The sequence below is a fragment of the Macrotis lagotis genome, chromosome 5 (genome assembly GCF_037893015.1).
Source record: "Macrotis lagotis isolate mMagLag1 chromosome 5, bilby.v1.9.chrom.fasta, whole genome shotgun sequence".
Taxonomy (NCBI): domain Eukaryota; kingdom Metazoa; phylum Chordata; class Mammalia; order Peramelemorphia; family Peramelidae; genus Macrotis; species Macrotis lagotis.
In genome coordinates this window covers 137,471,238-137,499,182 of record NC_133662.1, presented here as the reverse complement: position 1 = coordinate 137,499,182, position 27,945 = coordinate 137,471,238, and the positions used below count along the sequence as shown (strand labels likewise).

At 33.9% G+C, this 27,945-nt stretch overlaps 1 protein-coding gene across 5 annotated transcripts in view; it reads right to left on the bottom strand.

Annotated features, from left to right (window-relative positions):
* Positions 1-27,945, bottom strand: part of LAMA2 (laminin subunit alpha 2) — an 811,978-nt gene that overhangs the window by 233,477 nt on the left and 550,556 nt on the right. For all 5 annotated transcript variants that reach the window (XM_074187557.1, XM_074187558.1, XM_074187559.1 and 2 more), the window contains 7 exons: positions 25,078-25,258; positions 18,825-18,961; positions 15,835-16,071; positions 14,464-14,607; positions 1,593-1,772; positions 1,296-1,484; positions 1,068-1,201 (listed from right to left, as the gene is read on the bottom strand). In XM_074187557.1, the coding sequence (XP_074043658.1) occupies positions 1,068-1,201; positions 1,296-1,484; positions 1,593-1,772; positions 14,464-14,607; positions 15,835-16,071; positions 18,825-18,961; positions 25,078-25,258 (1,202 nt within the window). The remainder of the gene's footprint in view (positions 1-1,067; positions 1,202-1,295; positions 1,485-1,592; positions 1,773-14,463; positions 14,608-15,834; positions 16,072-18,824; positions 18,962-25,077; positions 25,259-27,945) is intronic.

Below are 27,945 nucleotides of genomic sequence, written 5' to 3'. Positions count from 1 at the left end.
AGTTGGATTACATTCAAATCCCTTCCAATTCTAGACCTATGACTACAATTCTACCTGCTAGTTGTAAGACCCTGGGTAAGTCACTTTACCCTCTTTGTCTCAGTTTCCTCATCTATAAAATAAGTTGGATAAGAAAATCTGTAATCACTCCAGTATCTTTGTCAAGAAAATCCCAAATGAGGAAACAAAGAATTGGATACGATTGAAACAAATTGACAACAGAAATTGTGAGATCATGATAGGCTGAAACTGCAAATGCTATTCAGTATAATTCAGTATAATTTTTACAATCTTTCCCTTACTCTTAATTATTAGAACACAAATACTGTCTATATTTGTTCCCTAATGTGTTACATGTAAGACTTATCTCTCACTAGTAAGGAGATAAGGTCCTCCAGGTCTCAACCTTTGCCCTTTTGTTTCCCACACAGCAAAGTGTTTGACTCAGTAGAAATAAAGTGTAGTTGCTTGGATAAGTTAAACAGATCCTGGGGCCTATGAGAGGATAGAGAGAATTGAATCTATCACAGACCATCATTTCTCATTTGGACTAGTTTCCTCAGTGATACTTACAAAGCTTATTTTAACATCAAGAAACCAGACAGACCATTAGGAGGCAGGTCTACAGAGCCTACTCAGGGTGCTCTCCAGGTTCCCCTCATTCACTTTCTAACTCTTTCTCCTTTGTTCTCATTTGCTGGATCCTGCCTTACCCTTCTAATTAATTGTGCATATCTCTGCCTTGGCTCACTTTTAGTTTTTCTGCTCTTTTCCTAAGGGAACTCATCTTACTCATATGCTTTCAACTAGCACCTGTAATCTGATGCTTACCACACCAAGATACACCCTCATGAATCTCAAACTGATTTTAGTTTCCTATCTTTACTGCCTTCAGGGCATGTTGTAGTTTTATTAGCAATTTCAGTTTTCCTTTGTGGTAGCTCCTTAATTACATATTACTCTCTCCCTGCTCCTTTACAAATCTTCCTTAATGGCAGCTGCAGAATCACCCTGGAAATAAGAAATTTAGAATGCTTTCTTTTGGTGAAGCTATGCATAATCTTTACCTGCTTTGCCGAATGATATTCCCATAAGTAGCCTTGATAAGAATGTAATGAATGTCATAGAGTACATCCAAGAAGTCTTCACGTGTCACCATCCTACTTGTGCGTGGGTCATCACCATAATATTTCCATTCATTCTAATGACAAAGAAAAAAGGCATGCACACATTCATTAATTAGCATCATATGGAAACATTATTGGCATCTTTCTACAATACTGACTAATGCTTACCTCTGTCATTTCTATTTCATGCCTTGTCAGTTGTCCAATCAGAGGAGCTGCCATATGACGGGTGATGATTCTAGCACGAGTGGGGGTTCCTCCTCGAATTATAACTTGTGGGTTGTAGGTAGAAAATCCTGTTTCATCACGAGATTCAAAGTAGATTGTGTACTTCAATTTGCCACCATAGGCCATCAACTAATACAGAAGAGAAGAAAAGATATCTTTGGTAAGTGTTTCTAAAGAATACTATTCCAAGTATTACTTTTATTTCATCTTGGGTAAATTCAAAGTTCTCTTTCTCACCTTCTTTCCTTCAAATTGTTCTGGAAGTTTCCAATAAAAAGGTTCCAGATGGAGATCTTCTCTCACTGGTTCCATGTCTGCAACAATCTCTGGGTTCTGAAAAGTAATTCCTTTGGTTGTTGTGTGTTGGAGGGCTTCATCCACTAGTGGCAGGATGGTCTGTTCAGGTGTCAGTGTTACCTGAGAATAACAAACCATTAAAAAAAAAGGGGGTGGGAGGAAGAATGAGAAAAATGAAAATTAACAAAAAATAATCTTTTCAGTTTTTTTGAAGTTCACAACTTTTAATATGTATTTAAAGTGAATTATTTTCCTCACTAAATATATATAGGTAAATATATGTACATGTAATATATTAATCAAATGGATACATTCATATTATATATTATTACTAATACCAAATATATATAGGGTAGGTTTATGTATAATATGCTCATATTTATATCATTATACTATATGTAGGTGGGCATATTGCCTATTATACAATATACAACAATATCCTGGAAGACATGCTATTATTTTCTCTAGTTTACAGATGAAGAAAAGGAGACTAAGAGAAGATAAGGGTTTTCCCCAAAATAACAAAACAAGTAAGTGTGAACTCAGGGCTTCCTGATTTGAAGTTCCAATACTAGAACTGTATCAAAGAAATATATAAAACATGTGCATTTTATATTGATTAGTATATATGTTTCTAATGGTTCCTCTTTATATATATAGTTATATATGCATATATAATATATATATAATGTTCCAACTTAATTGTATTACTTTTCATCACTCCCATTTATTCCACCATTCTCAGTCCTTAGCCTTTGCTATCTCTTTTGAATGATGAGTAAGTGAAAACCCCTCTGATAAACTATATTTGCTTTGCTTCTGACAATTTCACATCTCGATCCTCCACTATTAAAGCAAAGCGTACCTAGGCATCTTGCCATCTGTTCTGATACTAACTTCCCTTTTTCTCACTGCCACAGTGACTCAGACCATGTGCTTCCTAACTGAAGCAGAATTGTAATTTTTATTTATTTATTTATATTTATTTAATTTATTTATTTTTATTATATTTATTATATTGCCTCAGCCTACCAATGAGCAATTAATATTTCTCTGATTATTTAGATTTGTCTTTATTCATGTGAAAAGTATTATGTAATTTTGTTCACATAGTACTTCATTTCATTATGGCAGGTAGAGTCCCAAGTATTTTATATTTCCTGTAGTTATTTTATTTCTTAAAAATTTATTTATTTTTATTTTTTCATCATAGGCAAATATATATTTTTAAGTTACAAAATTTCCTTCCACACTCCTTTCCCACCTCCTCACCTCAGGGGTGAACAATCAGGTTAGTATTCTGATAAACATGTTTACAGATTAGTCATTTTCAGCATGAGGAATTAGGATTAGGGGAAAAAGATACATAAGAGATAATTTTTATAAAGTGTTCATCAGATTCTGAAGGATTTTTTTGTTTGTTTTGTTTTATTTTCTTCCTCTGGATGTAGATAACATTGTCCACAGTCAGTCTAATACAGTTGTCCTAGCTCTTTGACATATTGTGAAGAACTGCTTCCATCAAGGTTGATTATCTCACAATGTTGTTAATGTGTACATTGTTCCCTTGGTCTAGATTCTGACCATTTATGGTTTCTTATAGGACAATAATAATCTATAATATTCATTTACTATAACTTGTTTAGCCATTCCCTAATTGATGGGCATCCCCTCTATTTCCAATTCTTTGCTGCTATGAATATTTTGGAACATGTGGGACTTTTCCTATTTTTTACGATTTCTTCTGGAATTGCTGGGTCAAAGGGAATGAACATTTTTATTGATCTTTGGGCATGGTACCATATTACTCTCCTGAATGGTTGGATTAGTTCACAACTTTTCCAGCAATGCATCAATGTCCCAATCCTCCTACAACTTCTCCAACAATGATCATTTTCTCTTTTTCTCATCTTGGCCAATCTGATAGGTGTAAGGTGATAGGTATAAGTTGTTTTAATGTGCATTTTTCTAATCAATAATGATTTGGATCTTTTTTCATATTATTATATATAGCTTTAATTTTTTTTATTTGAAAACTGTCTCTTCATACCCTTTGACCATTTATCAATTGGGAAATGACTTGTAACCTTATACGTTTAATGCAATTTTCTTTACATTTTAAAAAAGAGACCTAACTTTCTGCTTTCCTTCTAATTTTGTCAGCATTGATTTTATTAGTACAGAAACTTTTAATTTAATATAGTCAAAATCATTCATATTACATTTATAATATACTCTAATTCTTGTTTGTTCATAAATTTATCTCCTTTCCATAGATCTGATACATAGAGTATTTCTTGGTCTATTAATTTATCTATGGTGTTGCTTATTATGTCTAAACCCTGTATCCTTTTTGACCTTATTTTTGTATAGGGTGTGAGATGTGGGTCTATGCCTGATTTTTGCCATACTATTTTCCAGGAATCCCAACAATTTTTGGTAAATAGTGAGTTCTTATCCCAGAAGCTGATGTCTTTGGGTTTGTCAAATAGTAGATTGATGTAGTCATTTACTATGGTTTCTTTTGAACCTATCCTAATCCATCAATCCATTATTCTATATCTTAACTGGTACCAGGCAATTTTGATGATTCCTGCAGTTATTTTAAATAGAACCTCTTTATCTCTTGCTGCTGGACTTTATTGATGATATACAGAAATACTGATGATTGACGTGGGCTTATTTTTTATCTGCAATTTTGCTAAAGTTGTTACTTTTTTCAATTAGTTCTTTTGTCATTCTCTAAATATACCATCATAATCTGCAAAAAGTGACAGTTTCGTTTCCTCATTGCCCATTTATATTCCTTCAATTTATTTTATTTCTATAGTTTAGCATTTCTATTACAACATTGAAAAATTGAGTTTAAAAATAGCTATTTTTGTATCGTTCCTGGTTTTATTGAGAGGGCTTCAGATTTATCCCTATTACAGACAATGCTTACTCTTAGTTTTAGATTTATACTACTTATCATTTTAATAAAGTTCTATTTATTCCTATGTTTTCTAGTGTTTTTTAAAACAGGATATTATAATTTGTCAAAGGCTTTTTCTATATCTATTGCTATAATTGTTTAATATGATATGATTTTTGTTATTGTTATTATTGATATGATCAGTTATGCTGATAGTTTTACTGAAATTAAATCAGACTTGTCTTCCTGATTTAAATCCCACCTGGTCATTGCATATGACCTCTGTGATATATTGCTGTAATCTTTTTGCTAATATTTTATTTAAAAATTTTATACCAATTTTCATTAAAGTAATTGATCTATAGTTTTCTTTTTCTTTTTGACTCTTCTTGGTTTAGGTATCAAAATCAAATTTGTGTTATAAAATAAATTTGATGGGATTTTTAAAACTTATTTATTCCAATGGTTTTTATGGTACTGGGATTAGTTATTCCTTAGATGTCTGTTGAAATAACTTTTAATCTATCTGATTCTGGGGATTTTTTTAGGGAGATTGTTAATGGCTTGTTCATTTAAAAAAAATAGGGTTATATAAGTATTCTACCTCCTCTTCCAAGAATTGAGCACTTTATATTTTTATTTTAACCATTTAACCATATTTTAGCCATTTCATTTAGATTGTCAGTTTTATTGAAATATTAACTGGATCAAATAATCTAATGCATTAAACCTTTTAATTTTTGATACTGGAATTCACAGTTCATCTTTCTTTTTTTTTTAAATCAAATTAGCCAAAGGTTTATATGTTTTATTTTTTCATAAAATCAGGTTCTATTTTTATTTACTAGTTCACTGATTTTATTTATTTTAAATTTAATAATATCCCCTTTGATTTTCATGATTTTATTTTTTGTTCAATTGAAGATTTTTAGTTTGCTCATTTTCAGATTTTTAGTGGTATGTCCACTTCATTGATCTGCTCTTTCTTTTATAGATGAACATATTTAGAGATATAAATTTTTTACTGTGTACTGCTTTGACTGCATCCCACAAATTCTGGAATGCAATTTCTTCATAATTTTATTTAGTGAAATTATGAATTGATTCTATGCTTTGTTTTTGACCCACTCATTTTTATAATTAGATTATTTACCTCATTTTTTCCGTTTAGCAGCATTTATTTATTTATTTCCATCCCTATGCACATGGATATTTTTAAGTTATAAAATTTCCTTCCACTCTCCCTTCCCACCCCACTCCCCTCAGTGGCGAACAGTTAGGTCAACATTGCACATACAGATTTTGGATAAACATGTTTACATATTAGTCATTTTCAGCATGAGGAATTAGGATTAAGGGAAAGAGACACATAAGAGATAATTTTTATAAAGTGTTTATCAGATTCTGAAGGGCTGGTTTTACTTTTTTGTTGTTTGTTTTGTTTTATTTTATTTTTCTTGCTCTGGACGGGGATAACATTGTTCATAGCTCATCTAATATGTTTGTCCTAGCTCTCTGAACTGCTGAGAGAAGCTGCTTCCATTAAGGTTTGTCAGCTCATAATGTTGTTGTTAGTGTGTACATTGTTCTCTTGGTTCTGCACCCTTTGCTCAGCATCAGATCCTGTAACTCATTCCATGCTTCTCTAGATTCTGACCATTTATGGTTTCTTGTAGAACAATTAATATTCCATAGTATCCATGTATCATAACTTGTTTAGCCATTCCCCAATTGATGGACATCCCCTCAATTTCCAATTCTTTGCCACTAAAAAAGATCTGCTATGAATATTTTGGAACATGTAGAATTTTTCCCCTTTTTTATAATTTCTTCTGCATGTAGACCTAGAATTGGAATTGCTGGGTCAAAAAATATGAGCAGTTTATTGCTCTTTGGGCATAATTCCATATTTTTCTCCAATATATTACTTAATTTCCAAATTATTTTTAATTTATCCTTCTATGGCCCATTATAGAATGTAATTCTTTTCATTGTGTGAAAATGGTACATTTAGTATTTGTTTTCTGCATTTGTTTATGAGATTTTGATGTCCTAATTGTCAATTTTTGTGAATTTGACATATATAGCTGGGAAATACGTATACTTCTTTCTGGTACTATTCAATGTTTTTCCAGAGATATATTATCTGACTTTTCTAAGATTCTATTCACCTCTTCAACATTTAAAAAAAAATTTATGGCTGGATTTATATCCTCCTATAATTCATTTGTTTTCCTTTAAGATTTTGGGTGATCTACCATTTTGTGCAAATGGATTTCAGATTGATATTACATCATTGTTTATGGTTACAAGTCTTTCAGCAAGATGCAGTTTCCCTGCTTATCCCTACACTGTGAAAGTTCTTCCTTGTGTACCTCTTTTATGGGTGTCCATCTCTCATTTTCCCCCCAGGGCATCCATTTTGTTTACTTATCCATTTTTTTAAAATGTCATTCCAATATAGTCAACTCACTCCTACACTCTCTCCTATGTAGAGTCCTTCTAACTGCGCCAACAATGAAAACATTCTTATAAGTTACATGTATCACTTTCTCATACAGAATGTAAACAGTTAACTGAGTTCTTTTTGACTTCTTTCTCATGGTTATCTTTATATCTTTCTTTGGTGTCTTGTATTTGAAAGTCAGATTTACTCTTTAGTTCTGGTCTTTTCTTCAGGAATATTTGAAAGTTCATTAAATATCCTTTTTTCTTGAAGATTTATACTTTTTTATTATTTTTTTAATACTGGAAAATTTATTTGTTTGTAATCCCAACTTATTTTTGCCTTTCTATTCAAATCCTCCAGTTTTTTTTTTAACATGATAGATGCTGAATCTTTTATGAAACTGACTGTGGCTTTAAGGTACTTGAAAGGTTTCTTTCTGATTGCTTGAAGTATTTTCTTTTTGACCTGGGTGCTCTAGAATTTTTCTGTAATGTTCCTTAGGGTTTTCATTTTGAGATCTCTTTCAGATGGTAATTGTTGGATTCTTTCATTTTCTATTTTACCATCTGATTCTAAGTTTCTTGAAATTTGATATTTAGGTTTGTATTTTGATCATGGCTTCAGGTAGTTCAGTAATTCTTAAATGATCTCTTGATCTGTTTTCCAGATCAGTTTTTTTTTTGTCCTGATGAGGTATTTCACATTTTCTTCTATTTTTCATTCCTTTGACTTTGCTTCATTGTTATGTCTTGAGGAGTCACTATCTTCCACTTGCCCAATTCTAATTTTTAAGGAATTATTTTCTTCAGTGAATTTTTATAATTTTTTTTCCATGTGGGAAATTCTTCATTTTTGAGGAACATTTTTTCTTTTTAGTAAATATATTTTTTCAGCTCTTTTTCCATTTGGCTAATTCTGTTTTTAAGTTATTTTTTCAATATTTTTTTGCCTCTTTTACCAAACTATTAATTTCATCTTTTATATATTTTTCCCTTTGCTTGCATTTATTTTTTTTTTAGGTTTTTGCAAGGTAAATGGGGTTAAGTGACTTGCCCAAGGCCACACAGCTAGGTAATTATTTAGTGTCTGAACCCAGGTATTCCTGACTCCAAGGCCGGTGCTTTAATCCACTATGCCACCTAGCGCCTCATGCTTGCATTTCTTTACCTAATTTTTCCTCTACTCCTCTTCTTGATTTTGAAAATAATTTTTAAGTTCTTCCAGTAAATCTTGTTGGACTCATATCCAAATCACAATTTTCTTTTTCCTTTGAGGTTTTACTTAAATATATTTTGATCTCATTGTCTTTTTTTCTGAGTTTTTTCTTTATCTTCCTTGTCTGCATAGTAGCTTTTTTTTTTTAGGTTTTTTGCAAGGCAAATGGGGGTTAAGTGGCTTCCCAAGGCCACAAAGCAAGGTACTTATTAAGTGTTTGATGTTGGATTTGAACTCAGGTACTCCTGACTCCAGGGCCTGTGCTCTATCCATTGCACCACCTCGCTGCCCCTGATCAGATTCTTTTGTTGTTGTTGTTGCTCCCTTTTGTTGTTTTGTGGAGCTAATTCTGTTTTTAAGTATGGGTAATGGAAAGGCACTGATTATTTCAGTCTTCAGGCTTTTTCTGCACTATTTTCAGAATTATTTCTGGGTGGGTTGGTAGGGTTTTTTAAGTTTTTTGTACTTCAAAGATGATGTGATTTGGGGAGAGATTTGATGAATGTTCCCCTGGTCTATACTCTGTTTCTTACTCAGGAACAGTCCCCTGATACCTTAGGATTACAATGAATATTGCTCCCAAGGGATCTTTTTCCTTTTGGACTAGAAATGATACTACTCCTCAGGATCCTTGTTCTCTTGGGACCAGAAAAAGATCATATTCCTCAGAGTCCCTAATCTCTTTTTTTGGTTGTTTTTTTTTTGTTTTGTTTTTGTTTTTTTGGCAAGGCAATGGGGTTAAGTGGCTTGCCCAAGGCCACATAGCTAGGTAATTACTAAGTGACTGATGCTGAATTTGAACTCAGTTACTCCTAACTCCAGGTCCGGTGCTCTATCCACTGCACCACCTAGCTGCCCCTCCCCAAATCTCTTTTGACTAGAGGAATACTCTCCCTTTAGATTCCATGTCCTTGCTATGCTCCTCATCACCTTTACCAATGAACCAGAAGTGGGAATGGGTATAGGCAATGAATTTGCCAAACAGTATCTATTCTTATATCATTTTCTAGCAAGAGATTTCATGAAATCTCTTTCAGATGCCATATATCCCCATTCTTTCTCTGACTTGAGAGCTCTTGAAGCTTCTATGGCTTCTATTATTGCCACATAGTCCCACCAGACTCCATCATCATGATAGATCTCTCTATCTGTCTCATTCTGACCTTTGTTGGTTCTTCCACTGCAGAATTTGATTTGAGGCATTATTTTAAAATTATTTAGAGGGGGAAATTTTGGGAAAGCTCAATTGAATTCTTTCTCCACTTTGCCATCTTGGTTCCATCCTTAGTAGTCCCTCTCATCTCTAAATTACTGAAGGCTCTTCCTTCCCTTCCTGCCCAGATGTCTTCTTCATGAAACCTTTTCTTTCCTCTTTTCCCTACATGAAAATAACTTTTTTCTTCAAATTTCTCAAAGTACTTTGCCTGACTCTTCTTTATGTGTATATAAAAATAGGGATTTGAAATGTTAATAATGCTAATGAGTGTAAATTATTATTGCTTAGATACATATGAATTTATGTACATATAACACAATTGTAGATCATAGAATAATAAATTTAGAGCTGGAGAAGATATTAGAAGTCTTCAGGGTTCAGCCTCCTCATTTTAAAGATAAAGAAACTGAGATTTAGAGATATCAAGTGCTTTACCCAAAGTCATCTATCTAGGTAACTGAGGTAGGATTTAAACCCAGATCCACTGATTCTAAATCAAGTATGTTTTCTTCTCTATCACATTCTACTGTTTTCATCAAGGTCATTCTTTCTTGAAGGGTTTTGATTTTTCATCCTTGCCAATCTAGTACCTTGCATGTGCCTTTACATTCCCAGAAGCTGAAAATGTTTTACAAACTGGGAAGATGGAGTAGGCAGCTTTGTTACTATATTCTTGAGAACATTCCTTTCTATCTCTCACTGTACATTTGTTGTGGAGCTGCTGGAAAGGTGAGCAACCTTGCTGAAGTATTTAAGAGTACCACAAGGCTGACAGAATCCAAGTGTTTGTCAGAGAAGGTTGGAAGCATGAGGTCTCTGAGGCAAAGGTTAATGGAGGACTTGTCATGAAAGCAGAGCGCTAATGTTGAGGGGAAATAAGTTGGAGGCACTTGCAAATTGAACTGCTATACCACCATAATACTTGACTGAGAATTATTACCTTGTATGGTCATTGTAGTGAGTATAGATTCTGTGCATTTTTGTAAATTCCTGACTTGCTGGCTAATAACCCTCACAGTATATAATATGAGAGCTTTAACATCAAATTGCCTGGAGGCAAACATAGCTTATGTGAATTTTGGGCACAGTTAAGTTTGCATCATTTTTTTTTCCTATGGAGAGTAGGAGGGAGAAGGAAGGGAGAGGGTGAAGAGACAGGATAACCTACATTCCTACATGGAGTAGGAATAAATAATAGAAAATAATTGAATGTATAAATGTCTAGGTAATACTTATACCTCACTACTCTGAAGATTTCTGATTTCTACAACAAGTATGTATTTTCTTCTTCCTTCCTTCCTTCCTTCCTTCCTTCCTTCCTTCCTTCCTTCCTTCCTTCCTTCCTTCCTTCCTTCCTCCCTCCCTCCCTCCTCCCTCCCTCTCTTTCTTTCTTTCTTTGTTTTTCCCATTGAAGTAGATTGCAATTTTTTTATCTTAGTAAATGGTTTTTGAGAGTTCTTGTGGCCAAAAATTCATAACCCTGTGATCATGTTGGTAATGAGTTTCTCTGAGATTTCCTAGGTTTATCTTTGTATGATAGAATTGTCATCTATCTTTAGGTCTGTTCTCCATTACATTTAGAGTTTTCTTCTTTTTATATGTATTTCCAGTCTCAGAATTAGGAATCTGTGCCAATTAAGCTCCATCCTTCCTCTACACAATTCTTGGATATGGTAAATGGTCATTTTATTCTGTCTCCTCTGTTGTCTGGAAGAGACTGCTGTCCTGTCACAAACTTTTGTCATTGTCTCTTTGTGGCAGAATGTGGGGGTTGTCCTTGACTCTGATCTCTGATTCCTCCTTAATATCCCCAACTGTAAGTTGCTTTTGGCCCTGCTGTGTCCCTTGCAGGCCCTGATACAATGGGAGAGAATTCTCTTGACTCAGGTCTCCTGTCAGGTTTAGAAGACCACTTGTTATGGCTGCAACGATTGTCTTAGCCTCAGAACTTGAGGAACATCCCAGACTCTGTCTCTTTAAGCAACGATCTGCAGAATTGTCTGTTCTCCACTGCTGGGTTGATGAGGCAGGGCTAGAACATGCTAACTTCAGATCTGGTTTATAGAGCTGCAGTCAATTGGCAGGTCACTACTCTGAGTGCCTTCAGGCTTCTGGCAATCTTATTCAGATCTGGACTCAGTGGAGGAAATTACTGGTGTTTGCATTGTTTTTTAATCATTATTCTATTTGGTGATGTTTTAGCAATTTACCATATTATTTGGGGGATTTCTAGTACCTTTCATGTAACCATCTTAACTAAAATCTTAGTGGGCCCTTTCTCTTAGCTTTTGGATCTGGCAGAGTTGTTGATCCAGTTATATAGACTTTAAGAACTAAGGTCATCTTCCCACCACAATGTGATAGTGATAACAGAGGAAGACTGTGGTTGAAAAGAGCACATGCATTCATGCAAATGATACACACAGTGGTTTTTGCTTTTGTTTTTTCCAGATTTGTGATTTTAAAGATATAAGGAATTTTTGGTTAGAAAATTCTATCATTGCACATCAGGGAGTTCTCTACAATTCTTAGTCTTAGCTGATCAGGGCTCCAAGAGGTTGAAAGAAGTGCTTGGGTCACATGGTCAGTATGTATCAATGTATCTTAAACCCAGATCTTCTTCACATTGAATCCACCTACCCATCTACAATATTTTGTTGGATCTCTCAAATTCTCAAATGTTTTCTTCTTCTCTCCACTCTTTTTTCCTTCCCTTCTTTCTTTGTTTCTTTGTTTCTTCCTTCCTTCCTTCCTTCCTTCCTTCCTTCCTTCCTTTCCTTCCTTTCTTCCTTTTCTTCCTTTCCTTCCTTCCTTTTTCTTTCTGTCTCTGTCTTTATTTCTGTCTCTCTCTCTCCATCTGTCTCTTTCTTTTGTCTCTCTATTTGTCTCTGTCTCTTCCTTTCTTTTTTCCTTTCTTTCCTTCCTTCTTTCTTCTTTCTTTCCGTCTTTATTTCTGTCTCTCTCCCTGTGTCTTTCTTTCTTTTTCTTTCCTTCTTTCCTTCTTTCCTTCTTTCTTTCTTTCTTTCTTTCTTTCTTTCTTTCTTTCTTTCTTTCTTTCTTTCTTCCTTCCTTCCTTCCTTCCTTTCTTTCTTTCTTTCTTTCTTTCTTTCTTTCTTTCTTTCTTTCTTTCTTTCTTTCTTTCCTTTTTGTCCTTACATTCTTCTCATATCAGTTTATATTAATATAAAATGTATATGCTTATTCTAAACAATTCCATGTTATGGTTAATTTTTTCAAAAAGCAGCAAGTTGTAATGTGATTTCTAAACGCAATTCTATGTTAAGTTTGGACAAAGTTTTATGGTCTTTGAGTTGAGATAGCTTGATTAAAATTATTCTTTTGATGTGTATAAGCTGGATGATCATAATCAAGTCACTTATTCATTCTGAAATTTAGTTTCTTTATCTGCAAATCCAGGGAAATAATATTTGCACCTTCAGACTCATGAAGTTGATTAGGGGAAATGTATTCTTTAAAGTGTTATATAAATATAATACTCATATAAAGGTATATAGTAAATGCAATTCTAATATTTGCTCATTTATAAATGTTTTCTGTGGAACTCTCTTATCATACTAGTTCATTTAAAATATTTTAAACTGGTGCTTTCAAGTATTAAATGGTATATGTATGGTAGTACTATATAAAGAAACAATTGTCTATATATGCAAGTATGCATGTGTATGTTTAACATGCATATGTGTATGTCATAATCACACAAATGTTTAGCCAGAGTGATGATATGTCTCTCTTGATATTTCTATTTCTCTGCTTCCATCTCTCTTTCTGTCTGTCTCTCATATTCCCAAAATCTTATTTAAAATAATCTGAAAAAAAACCCTAATCACTTTGAGACAACCTCTCTTTGCACACCATTCATCACCATGTTAGCCTCAAGATGATGATTTTGCCATTTCCCACACATATAACTACTAAGTTACAGAGGATTTGTGTTCTGAATCTATGAACTCACACAACTTCAAACACAAATTGCTGAAATTACTGTCTATGCTTACATATGGCTAGACATTTGATTTCATCCTATTAAAGAAATACCAGTAAGAAAAATCCCTTTATCTTCAGAGATCAGCAACTGTTCTGCAATTTATTTTTGTTGATATTATGTCATTTTAGTCTTGTGTGATGCTTCATGATCCCATTTGGAGTTTTCTTGAGAAAGATTGCCATTTACTTCTCTAGTTCATTTGACAGATTAGGAAATTGAAGCAAATGGGTTTAAATAAATTGTTCAGGGTAATACAGCTAGTAAATGTCTGAGATTGCATTTGAATTCAGGTCTTTCTGATTCCAGGCTCAGTACTCTTATCTCCTGTCCCAATTAACTGTTTTCTGCAACTTATAGACTTAAGAGGGTCATTGAGAGATTCAGTGACTTTCACAAAGTCATATAACCAGTACATACCAAAGACAAGTCTTGAAATTAAGACATCCTAACTTTGAGGTTAGTCCTATACATTATATATTGCTACCTAGCTATACTTATTATTGTCTCTCCATAAATATATGGCTCCTTCTATATCTATCTACAACCGCTCTTTCTCCATGGTGATGGGGTTTATTACGGCTCAGAGAAAACCAATATAATATGTGTATTTGGTTCTAGGAACCAAGTTAATGGTCACTGGATCTATTCAACTTTTAAGTGGCAGGAACAGGATAATGTACTGAGGGGGTGGAAATGAATGATTGAAAAAGTTTTTAGATAATATAAAAATTAAGATAAAAAAAAGTAAAGGCAAAAGCAAAATTAAAGATGAGTACATTCTCTTGACATCTACTACTTTATTAAAAAAATGTACCTCTTTTCAGATAAGGGGGAAATTACCAATGCTGATCATCTAATGGAACATGGTCCCTTCACTATTTCTAAATGTACACAGGGGAAAAGGTTACTTAAATGTTTTGCCATTTCCTAGCTACCTCTCAGTGTCTGACTAAAAGACGCCAGCAGGAAATAACATTATAGTATTACACGGCTCAGCAGTTCCCTACTCACCCACATACGGATTAGTCCCTTTGCTTCACTGCACTGGGTAGTCGTGCCAAAGCAATAGCAGCTGCTGCAGCCAAGTGGGTTCTTGGCATCAAGTCCATATTTGCCAGGCCGGCACCTGTCACAGTGGACACCTTCCACATTCACCTGGAGAGAGATGATCCCAATAGGAATTCATAGTTAAAGACAAAGCTATAAGGAAAATCAACCTTGAAGAGACAATTTGGAATATGAGTTTTCAAAGAGTATGATAGAAATGAAGTAAAGCTACCAAATAACCACTGGCATAGATAATTGGTATCAATATCAGACATATAATAAGCATGATAAATATGTTATTTATAAATCACTGAAGTACTTAAAACTAAGTAACAGATTGCATAATAATTCCATTGATTACAATAGGAAAGACTTCAAAAATAATGAACCTTGGATGAAGTGAAGTCCATGCAATGCAAACAAATGGTGGGACAGGGTCAGAATATAAATAACAAGATTTGGTTATTCATTGTATATAGTCTAGATGAACACTATACATGCCCTCCCTTGATGGTAGAATTATTCCTTTAAAAGAATGCTCAAGTCTATTCAAAATCATCCTCCAAGGCTTTCTTCTCTGATTTCTTTGTCTCTCTCTTCAGGGCCTTTATCTTGAGTAGTCAGAATACCTCTGACATGATATTAACTGTATTTAGAGTGGAATTGATTTTTGCAGAAACATCTAAAGGGAAAAATACCTCTTTGCCTTTTTAATTGATTATTTTTCCACATCATTTAACAATATTAATGAGGGCTGAAATGTTCAGATAGTCACCGTTGTAATGTCAGGGGTGCTGGGTAATGTGAAGCCATGGCACTCCCACGGCAACAAGAGCATTCTGCTTTGTATCATAATTGCTGATCCATTTTTAGGAGAAGCTGCTTTTAATGTGTCTTATTATTTCACTTGCAGATGTAATGTTCAGTAGGTACATGCTGCTTAAGTAAGAGTAAGTGCATTTCGGGTCACTTTCTGTCATTTCAAACTTTTTGCCCTTTGAATGGGCAGAGAGATATTATAAAGAAAAGTCTTTTCCCTTAAAGCTTTGCTTTGCAATATGGCACTCAGTGGTAGAGATGTCCATAGAATCTGGGAATATCTTTACCAAACAACATTACAAAAGGAACCCAAATGATTCGGTTTGGATTTGGTTAAAGGTAATCTATTGCCTAAAAAGTAGAATTTTGCTCATGTATCCACAGGGGACCATGTCCCAGTATGGTCTGTCTTTGGTGATTCCCCTTTAAATTCAATGAAATAGAAATAAGGAAGAACACTGAGAAGTAGAAAAACAATTGTGAAATATTTCAATGCTAGACTTTGGCCATATGTACCTTACAAGTGCATTGTCCATTCTGATTGAGGCATGCACATTTTTTAGTTTCTGAGTTGCAGGTTGATGCATCGGTCCCAGCGAGGAAGCAGTCACACAGATTGCAATGAGGATAATTCCAATGACCCAAAATGCATTCTGTACATTTTGTGCCAGAGAATTCTGGGTGGCAGGAGCATTGGCCAGTGTTTACATTACACTGGAAATCAAGTGATCCCACCAAACTGCAATTACAAGCCTATAGGACAGATAATGAAATATAAACTTTAGTCATTTCATAAGAAATTTCTAAAAATCACAACTCCAGAATTCTTCCTGGAAAAGTTATTTGAAAAGGAATTCTAATATTTATTAAAACTGTCAAAAAGTCAGAATTTGATATAAATGTGTAATATGCCACTCAAATATCTTTACAAAATAGAACCCTGGAAATGAGTGAAATTGAAATAGAACAAAAACTTTCTTTCCAAGTCTAATGGTTGATCATTCCCCATAGTCAGTTATGCCATGTTGTAAACAGAGCACAAAACTTCAAGCAGTAAGACTTTGAGTTCAATCTAACCTCAGGTACTTGCTAAATCTGTGACACTGGGCAAGTAACTTAACCTTTGCCTCAGTTTTCTCAAATGTAAAATGGGAATGATGATCATAAATGCTTCCCTCCTAGACTTGCTGTGAAGATAAATTGAAGTATTTGTAAAATACTTGTCATAATACATAGAATATTGCAAGCATTATATTAATGCTAACTATTATTATTATTTTTGTTATATCATATCGGTGAAACCAAAACTTTAAATACTGTGCACATATTTAAATATCCTTCTAATAAGGATTCTTAACTTAGATTTCAAGGGGTTCTCAAACTTGTTTTTGTCAATACTTTGATTATTGCATTTTAGTATCATTTTCCTTTGTAATTCCTTACTTTACTGATTGATTTTTTTGATAAGGAGCTCATGATACCAGAAAATGAAAGGATTAAGAAGCTATGTCACAAAAGGAAAGGAACTTCCTGACAAATCCCACAGCTCTAGGGGTTCTAAGTCTTCTAAAGTCACCTGCTATCCATTCCCCCTGACAGTCCACTCCAGTACCTCCCCATCCTAACTAAAGAATAAACTTTCCAATCAATCATGTTTTTTTCATACTGCTATCCCTAGTTATCATCTAACTAAATCAGTTCTATATACACTACTTTGGTTCCTTTGTTTCCTTCCTACTACTGTTCAGGCAGTTTCCTTACCTGGGAATTTCCTATATTAATCAAGTATAGAGCTAGTTCTTATCCTTGCCCCTATAAATTCTAAATAGATATAGACATAGACATAGACATAGACATAGACATAGACATAGACATAGACATAGACATAGACATAGACACAGACATAAACAGATATAGATATAGATATAGATGATATAGATATAAGATATAGATATAGATGTAGATGTAGATATAGATATATAGATATAGACATATCTATTCTAAAATAATATTCTAAAACAATTCTAAAACAGGGAAAATTACAATACTGTTACTTCTAGTATACCTATCTTCTCCACATTGCTACTTACGCATTATAGTTTCAATACTTCATAATTTGACATAAGAAATTAAATGGCGGGGGTGGCTAGGTGGCACAGTAAATAGAGCACCAGCCCTAGAGTCAGGAGTACCTGAGTTCAAATCTGGCCTCAGACACTTAATAATTACCTAGCTGTGTGGCCTTGGGCAAGCCACTTAACCCCATTGCCTTACAAAAAAAAAACCCTAAAAAAAAGAAATTAAATGGGAAGCTTTTGGTACTTTTGCAGAAGTCATGAACAATACAAAAAAACCACAACAGACATGAAAAGTTTAACAACTCAGAAATGCATGAAATATATGTATATTATTGCATAATATCAAGAAAAAGAGAAGGAAATCCACTAAACTGGAAGACTTCTCTGGAATGAAAGGAGGGTCAAAATTTTTTATGTGAATTTTCTAAATCACTTGGGGTGCTGTGTGCCCTTAACCCCCACACTGTGGATTGAATAAATGTACCTCATCATGGATGAGATAGAATTTGATACTAGAAAGACTAAATGATTATACTTCAAATTTCACAGAATTATATAAAATTTCAAACTCAGAAGGCATCTAGTAGCCATCTATTTCAACTCATAATATCATCCATCCTTTGCTTAAAGATCCCCAGTGAAAATTCCGGTGTTAGGAAGATATCCCTGACATTAAGTGTACATTTGCATCCCTACAATTATCACTTATCTTTTAGTTTTGTCTGTTGAGAATGAACAGACATCTAATTCTTTTTCAGTGTTATATATCTTCAAATATTTTAAGATAGTTATGATGTTCTCCTTTTTCCCCAATTCTTTTAAGACTTGATGGTATAAAATCTAAGCCTTTCACTATTTTGGTTGTCCTCTTCCATATTATTTAGGTCCTACCTAAAATTGGTGCCAATAACTAAATATAGCACATTATATATGATGCAGAGTACAACAGACATCCTCAGAGACTACTGACTTGATAATAGACTAGTGCAAACAAAATGAACCATAAGAGGAAGGAAGAAAAAAATAACAGAAACAGCGTGGTGACTGAAATTATGTATTCAGTCAGGGAAGGCGGAAATAAAATTTTATTTGACCCACCCTACATAGCTAAAATTCAAAATATATGCCACTGAATTTATATTACTACATAGGTATAAGACCTCTAGAGAGAATAATAATAGCTTGGATCTGAACTGACTTTGAGATTTTGAATTTTTACTCATTTAAGACAAGGAAATAAAGCTTCATTTAGGACTAAAAAAACCCTCAAAAAAGGCTGATCTTCCTCAGTATCAGAATTCCATAGTATAAGCATGATTCTGAAAGATTTTGTCAATTTCGGTTTGCAATTTTAGTTCCTCACTAGAAAAAAATATAGGTCCATTTTCTGGTTTTACCATAGAGACAGAAAGAATTGCACCCACTTACCTTACAGCCATGGATGATACTGTAACCCCAAGAATTAGGTGCACATTTATTACACTTATCTCCAATGGTATTGGGAGGACAGATACATTGACCAGTAGTTGGGTCACAATTATTACCCAGATGGGCACACTCACAGGCTTCATGGAAGGAGAGAAAACAAAAGACAAGAAAAAAAGAATGATTAGTATAATATTCAGATGACGTTGAAATTATCTTGCCTTTCACCTAATTCCTTGATTCCCTTTCCAGCTCACAAAATTTTAAAACATTTATCATCTTATTATGATTATTAAAAATGATCCTGTTTAATTTTGTCTTAATTCTATGGACCATGACTATGAAAAGATTTGTTCTTCTGGGATTTGCTTCTGATTTTTTTGCATACTGTACAGAAGTTCTCTCCCCCCTTTCCTGTTGATCCAGCTGAATTGTAAACAATAGGTATAAGACTTGATCTTTTGAACTTCAGTATGGTGAATAAAAGACAAAAATGGTCTGCATCAGCAAATGTTTTACAACTCTGCAAGTCTAAAAAAATGTGCTTTTCCATGAACACTACTTAAGTGTGCAAAGTGTTTTAGGGGCTGCATTTACCATCTGCCTTATTTCTGTGTAGTTAGCTTGCTCTTTCCTTACAATGTTGGAAGATGCAGAATAAACAATAAATTGATCTTTCACAATATCCTTTTCCCAGGGAAGATAGAGGTAAAGTTTGGAAAACTTCAAATCTGTCTTACTGAAGGATTCCATTTTCTGTTTACACAACATTTAAAACCTTGCTCCTCTTAGGCTAATGGACTTTGGTGTAGTCTTCTATAACAGAAGAATGAAGGAAAAAAGAGGCAACTTCAAATTTGGTGAGTAAACACAACAATGCCAGTACCTTAGGAAATCTCAATTTGTAATCACATATATAAGTAGATAAGCCTGCCTGTAGCAAAAGAGTCTATAAACCTTTTGAACTCAATAGATTTAAGGCAAGAGATGGTAAATTAACTTTTACAGAGCTTAACATTCATGGGATGGTATAAAGAAATTCTATGTAAACACAGGATAAAATATTTGAGAGGGATTATAAGATTATAGATTTAGATCTTCTAGAAGAAATTTAGTCTGGTTTCCTCATTTTACAGATGAGGAAACTGAGGTCCAGAGAAATTAAATGACTTGCCTACAGTCAGAGAGGTAGTAAATAACAAAGTATATATTTAAAATTAGGTCTGGTGACTCCTTTTTTGAATATACTATGACTCAAGTCAGCTTTATGTATGGAATAAAATAAGAGTATGACCTGAGAGACCAACCTGCCAATTCTCTGATTTAAGCTCTGTGTTAATTTTGTCTTTAACAAAGTGATTAGCATAATACTAACCCTTTCGAAGAATATTAATATTCTCATCTGTATGACTAAAGGCATTATTGTACAAACAGTAGGAATTTGAATATATATTATGCATTTAAAATGCAGCTTTATTATTTTTCAAGATAATTATAGTATTAACTTAAATGAATTTAATAGTTTTGTCTTAGATTATAAGAATTTTCATTTTTATAGGTCTGCGACAGGCCTTCAAAATTATCTTCTCAAACTTTTTTTATATAGGAGGAAAGAGAGACCCACACAGTGACACAGTTAGTAAATCCAATTAATTTACAAGTCAAGTAACAGTCAAGATTTGAATACAGGTTTTTCTGATCCTTTCCACTTTCTCACACTGCCTGACTGTTATAATCGATACTGTTGCTCAGTCTGTGTTCAGTGGTTTACTATTTTCTTTTCCAGCTCATTTTCCAGATGAAATAATTGAGGCAATCAGGTTCTTGTGACTTGTCCATAGTCACACAGTTAGTATGTGAAACTGAATTTGAACTCAGAAAATTGAGTTTTCCTGACTGCCAGCCCAGTGCTCTATCCATTTCATTACCTGTCTACCCTCATTACGATGGATCAGACCTGATCTGACTGTAATAGATAAATAAGCATATTTTCTAAATTAAAATCTCAGTTCCTTTGTTATTGGATGAATTTAAAGTATTTAAGGTTTTCTGGGAACATCTGATTCTCTAATGCATGTTAAACATCCTTCCTATCTACTAATAAACAGAATCAGCAATCATTTTGGGCTTCTAAATCAATTTAATGACTATAACATCTCTTATATTTTGTGTCAGATTTGAAGACTATAAAAGGATTTTAGGACTGTCTCTACATATATATATATATATATATATGACATAATATGCACATATATAAACATAGACACAGAGACACACACATACACACACGCATATACACACACACATCCTTTTCTGGAATTAAACCACATTGAACCACATTCAAAGATAGCTATAGAGAGCACAACTTCAATGGACTGGCCACTTTGTTCAAATGCCAAACTTGTTCTTGCCAAAAAGACTAATTTATGGAGAACTCCCAAAGGGCAAGCACTCGAAGGGAGGTGAGAAGAAATGAAACAAGGATACTCTGAAGATCTCTCTGCATCATGGGAGATGCTGACACAGAATTATCAAGCATGAAGAGCCCTCATCAGAGAGGCTGCTGAGCTCTATGAGCAAGCTCTAAGGAAATGTGAGACACATGAGTTTCGGGTACCTACTCCAGGTGTTCAATGGATTATTTGTGCCCAACCTGTGGTAGAGCATCTGAGCTCCTATTGGTCTGATTAGTCACAGCTAGATACTGTAACTTGTCTCTAACTTAGTGATATTGTTTTGATCTTCTTCCACATAATGAAGGACAAGAACTTATACATATACACACACATAAAAATATATTTAGGGAATGATAATAACTCTTTCTTTAGTGCTTTAAGCTTTACAATGAATTTTGCTAAGGAAAGGCAAATGATAGTCTGGACCCCACTACAAGTTTTGGTTGCAAATCCTAAGTTATCCAAATTAGGAGCATTTTATTATTCTCTGATATTTTGTCTAAAGTGTGTTTTTTTCCTGGACAAGTCAAGAAGTCAGCAAGCCTTTTTTTTTAAGGTTTTTTTTTTGGTAAGGCAAACGGGGTTAAGTGGCTTGCCCAAGGCCACACAGCTAGGTAATTATTAAGTGTCTGAGATGGGATTTGAACCCAGGTACTCCTGATTCCAAGGCTGGTGCTTTATCCACTACACCACCTAACCACCCCTCAGCAAGCCTTTCTTAAGCCTTTACTATGTGTTAGACATTGTGTTAATTGCTAAAAATATAAATTCAGGTAGAGAGGTAATCCCTATGCACAAGAAGGTTTTATTCTAGAAGGACTTTGGGAGAGTCAAAAATGCAGCCTGAAGAGATATTAAGACCTGGATGGTCTGAGCATGCTTCTCAAAATGGAAGTTCTAAGAGCAAACAGATAATGAAAAAGAGAAGAAGAGGTGGAGAGACTTCCAAAGTGTGAAGGATAGAGGTTGAGTGTATTTCCAGTGTGATGAGATTTCAATAGCATTGAGAAAGTAGGAAAAGTTTCTTGTCCTCCCCACCATTAAAATGTGAGTTCCTTGAGAGTAGGAATTATTTAACTCTTTATATCTTTATTCTTAGTTCCTAGAATAGTATCTGGCACATCCTGAAGTAATGGACACATAAATACATGCTTGTATTCCCTTACCTCTGTATAATTATTGCTTTCCAAGAAAATGGTAGCAGGGCATGTAACAAGTGTGCATAAGGGAATCAGATCTGAAGTTTATCAGCTTGTACTCTCTGAAACACAAATTATCTTACTGCATGAGGTTTAGAACTATTCCATTATTTCCCTTCTGGCCTACACTCATCTTTCAAATTGCTTTCATTTCCATCTATAGTAAAAGATGGCCCCTTGATAAACCAGCAAAAGCAAATTACTTCACCTCTCTTGGCCTCAATTTCCTCATGTATAAAATGAGGTGGTTCCATCAATAATAATGATGATAATGAAAATGATAATAGCTAATATTTACATAGCTCTTTAAAGAGGTAATATTTTCTTGATTCTACAGATGAGGAAACCAAAACTGAAGGGGTTATGTGACTTGCTTAGGATCACACAGATAATAAATGTCTGGCAGGATTCAGATTCAGGTCTTCATGATTCCAAGGCCATAGTACCTTCCTTTCTACAGCATTCAGGACCTATGACCTGATTTAACCAATATCTGAGAAAATTTTAATTTGAAGAAGATGTAGAGATTCTCTGAGTGCATTGTTCCTGAGATACACATGCATATGTGCACATAAACACAGACACACACATACACAGACACACACAAGACAGAGGGAGGAAGGAAGGGAGGGTAAGAGGAAAATAATATTTGATAAAATTTTAATTTTGCAAACACAACTATAACTTTTAAGTGCTTTATAAATATGAGTTAGTATGAGGTAATGTTTAAAGTTCTTGATGAATAGTTATATTTTCTATTGACTCATAAAATTATTTTCTAAATAAGTGTTCTTGATTTGCTGGTGTACCAAATCACAAAATATTAGAGTTGAAATTTTAACAGCTATCTACTTTAGCATATATTAAAAGCAAAAAAATTCTTCCTACAGGAATTTTCACCAAGAGGCCATTCAGTCTCTGCTTGAATCTCTCCAGTGAAAGAGAACCCAGTCTAAAGAAATCCATTCTACATTGGGAGAGCTCTAATGATAAGGATGGTTTTCATTATATGAAGGCTAAATTTACCTTTTTGGAACTTTCTATCATAGATCCTTTAGATATTCCCCTTGAGTTGCCAGGTGAAATATCCCTAGTTCCTTCAATCTACCATGATGACATAGACTTCACCATCCTTTTTGCCCCTGTCCCTGTTCTCTTCTGCTTGACATTTGGTATCACCACTCTCCTAGAAATTCTGTCTTTTGGTGCAGATCAAGAATAAATTAGTTTTTTTTTTTTTTGGCTATCCTATCATCATGCTGATGCCTAATGATCTTACAATTCACTAAAAATTCCTCATCTTTTACTAACTGCTTTATCACTATGTCTCTTGTGAAGTCAATTTCTTGAACCCAAGTATAAGATTTTATATTTACTGTAATTAGATTTCTTTGAGTCAGATTCTGCCCAATGCTCTAGCCATTCAAGAGTTTTTTGGATCTTGTCTCTTTCATCCAGTATGTGAGGTTATTTCCCCCAACTTTTATAAATTTAATAAGCTTGCTCTGTATTTCTTGTTTAGTCACAATCAAAATTGTTAAACAGCATATGACCAAAAATTTATTTAAGGGACATTCCACTGGAAACTTTAATTTGACATGAAACTATTTAATGACTAACTCTTCAAGTTTTACCATTCAATAAGATCTGAAGCCATCGAAATATGTTTTTGTTTCTATCTGATATCACTAAATTTCCCCCCTCCCATAAGGACAGATGAGATAATTTATCAAATTCTTTGCTAAAATTCAGATAAAATGTGTTTATAATAATCTTTTGACCTATCATGTTAGTAAATATCTCAAGAAAATTAAATTAGATAAGTATGGCATAACTTAATCCTCATGAAGCTATATTAGTTCTATATGATCACCCTTTTCTATGCTTGCTGATAATGATCTCATTGATAATATGTTTAGAATTTTGCCAGCAACTGAAGTCAGGTTCACTGGCCTGCTTGCTGAATCTATCTTCTTTTATTTGACAATTGGAACATTTGATCTTCTTTAGTCCATTATCCACAATTTTTAAATATCATTGTAGTGATTCAGCAATCATTCACCAATACCATAGAATGTAATTAATTAATCTGGATTACTTGCACTGAACAAGGGCAAAGTGCTTTTAATACCCATGATACTAATCTTGGGGTACCAATTAGTGGAAAAAGTGAATACTGTGAAGTGGTCTCATTATTTTAATTCAGACACTTATTTCCATTGGACTGGAACCAATGACCATATTTTACATAATTATAACTTCAAATGGTATTAATTTGAATAGAATCTTGGTTAATAGGCTATCTCTACATCTGAACCTTTAGAAATATCTCCCCAAAGCTAAGGTACATCTCAAACGATGCCTTGGCTATCTACTTATTCTCCATCACAAATTTTCAGAACAAATAGTAACTTTACCAACAAGCTTCCTAGCATTTTACCCTTGCAATCAGTTCTTCCCAATTGTTGGGAATCATGTTTGAATGGTAATCCCTGCCCCCCATGTTGCTTCCTTTTAGGTTGTTGAAAATAAATGGGCAGCTTTTTCTTTCCTCCCAAAGTCTTAAATAATGAGACAAAAGGCGAATAACTCTTTACTTACGAGTGCAACCTCCCTCTTGAAAATTGAAAAAGCCATGAGCACATCGGTCACATTTCTTTCCTGCTACTCCAGGCTGGCACCAGCATTGCCCACTCTCTTCACAATCAAAAGACTTAGATCCAAAGGAATTGCAGTTGCAGGGAACACAGCCCCGGGAGGACTGTAGGCCAAAGGTTTGTGGCTGGCATGGAAGGAAAAGGAAAACCAGTTAAGGATAAATAAGTCAAAATCACAATAGCTAAACAAAGCATGCATGTGGGAACAGAGGGAATTGTGGGCTCTGGATTTTTCTCCTTTATGTTATTACTATGACAGTCAGACTGTTACTAAAGTTAATAGATATTTCCCACCATATCAAAGGAGAAAGACTATTAAACTGAAGTCACATCAGAAGTGAGGGCAGCACAGGGGCAATATCTTGAAGTCTGTAACATTTTTAACTAGCCTTTTCCTCATACTTCCCAAGGTCATAGCAATGATCTAGTCAAAAGATGGAAGCCATGGGTGGCTTCAAGTTTTAATTAAAAATCTCCCTTGTTCTTAGGTTCATTTCTTTTAGGTTTAGCTAACTTCTTTCAAGTCCTGTTTTTTAGATTCACAAAAAGTTGGTATGGATGCTTTAAATCTTATTTTAAAACAACTTCAGAAAAATTGAAAAGAAATATTTTCTCTCTCTTTCCTGAGCTGATATTTCTTCTGTTCAATTCTATCTATACTATCTGACCAAATTAAAAGAAATGCTTGGTCTTCACTTTAGGAATCGTGGGTCTGAATGAGTCAGAAGACCTGGGTCTGAATTCTGACTCTGCCACAAATAACTGGTGTAGTCTTTGAAAAAGTCATTTAACCTCTCTGGACCTTAGTTACTTTATCTTTAAAAGGAGATCTGTACTAAATTGTTTCTATGGTGACTTCCAGCTCTAAATTTATGATCCATTGATTGTGTAAATTATAGGCAAAATGAAACTGTTGAATCACTTGTTTATTTGATTGCACACTAATTGTTTAAATGTACATACCAATATTTTTTTATTTTGAAATTCAGTCTATTTCAAATATGTGACAAAAATATCCATTTTTATCTTCCATCACCATCAACAGTCTGTCATTTTTTCCATTAAAGATTTTATTTATTTTGAGTTTTACAATTTTTCCCCTAATCTTACTCTCCCTCCCCACCAACAGTCTATTATTTTTCTAGGCACAGTCAGGGTCCAGCTGACATTGAGACCACCAGGTGAAACATTTGCAAAAAATGAGTGGGATGTGGAGTCAGTATGATTATTTACTAAATTCACTTTATTGCAGTTAAGGACATGTTTGCTGAAATGTCTTGGGGACTCTGTGCCCACCAAAGTGTAAATCATAGATTGGTTGGGATTTTTCCCAGTGTGGTTATTGACAATAGATCTCTAAGAATAGGTTAAAGAAAGGAATTTTCCTTTTCATGGGTTATCCATATACAAGCTATTTATCTGTGAATTGAAGAAAATAGTCATTTGTAGTCACAACCTGCATCCCTAACACTAGCCTATTGTCCTACAGTATATACAACTAATCATAAGGGGGCTGTATGAAAATGAATATAACCAAGTACAAACCCCTCTCTTATTACTAGTAGAATAAACAAAAATCATCTTCATAAGACAAGTTTGCATATGAAGGTCAGTGTGCCATCACCCCAGCTATGTTGGACATAGAGGCAACTGGGCAACTGGCTGAATGCATTTATTTTCTTTACATGGTTTGTAAGGAGAGCTTGGTTTATTTTCTTTAAACTAATCCTTAGTTTTCTTCTTCTTTCCCTCCATTCCAGCAAATAGAGATTAAAAAACATAATTCCAAATATAACATTAGACTCAGTGAACTTCTTTACCATATTATTTTGTGAAAACAACTTCAGAAACTGATTGCATATGGACCAAGAAAACATTATTTTTTATTGCCAAGATAATTTTTTCAGTATAATTTTTTATGTAGATAATAAGATGGGAATCATAAAACATCAGTTTTCTTAAGACTTAAGGAGCTTTCAAATTTTGCTACAGATTGAATAAGCTGAATATCTAGGCATGATGTTTTAAACTTCTACTTACTATGCACTTTTTTCTCTCTCCATTTCTAATATTTTGCAAACCCAGATGGAAATGATAAATGGCTAGTGATGTTAGTAGAAGGAAAAAAAGGGAAAAAGAGGATCCAATGTGACAGTTTGATATTGTTTAACTTAAACAAGAAATGGAATAAAGGTAGTACTCAGCTTTTAAAATGAGCTAAGCCACCCAAGGAATCCTGTAGGAAATATTTTTCAATAAAATCAATAGCAAGTAATTTCCTACACAGAATTTCCCAATAGTGAAATGCTATAATTAAAAAAAGAGATCAAGTAACTACAGAGTAAAGAATACTCAAATTCAATAATTACATTTCTAATTGCAACTGTCACCTTCAAAGATTACTTTCAAAGGTTAAGAAAAGCACACTCAAAAAACAAACATGAATAACAAAGATCTCAGGCCAGACATTCAGATTAATGCACTGAAGCCAACCAAGCAGAGTCTAGAGCTCAGCTCTCAATAAGAAGTTTGATAGGTTCTCATAAATTCTATTTATAAAGGTGAAAACTAAACTGAAAGGCTGAAATAGGACTTTGCAGGAAAAAGGCCATGGAATTGAATGCTTTTCCTTCTGCTTTTTTGTGTTTTAAAAACTAAAGATTTTCCTTCCCTAAGAAATGACACTATGTTTTTAAAGAACCATACTTTCTGTTGTGAAATTTTATATTTCATAAATGAAAATAGGAAAATTCTTAGAATTGAAAAAATCAATTCTTTCTTATATCCTCTTCAATTTTTTTTCCTATTCATA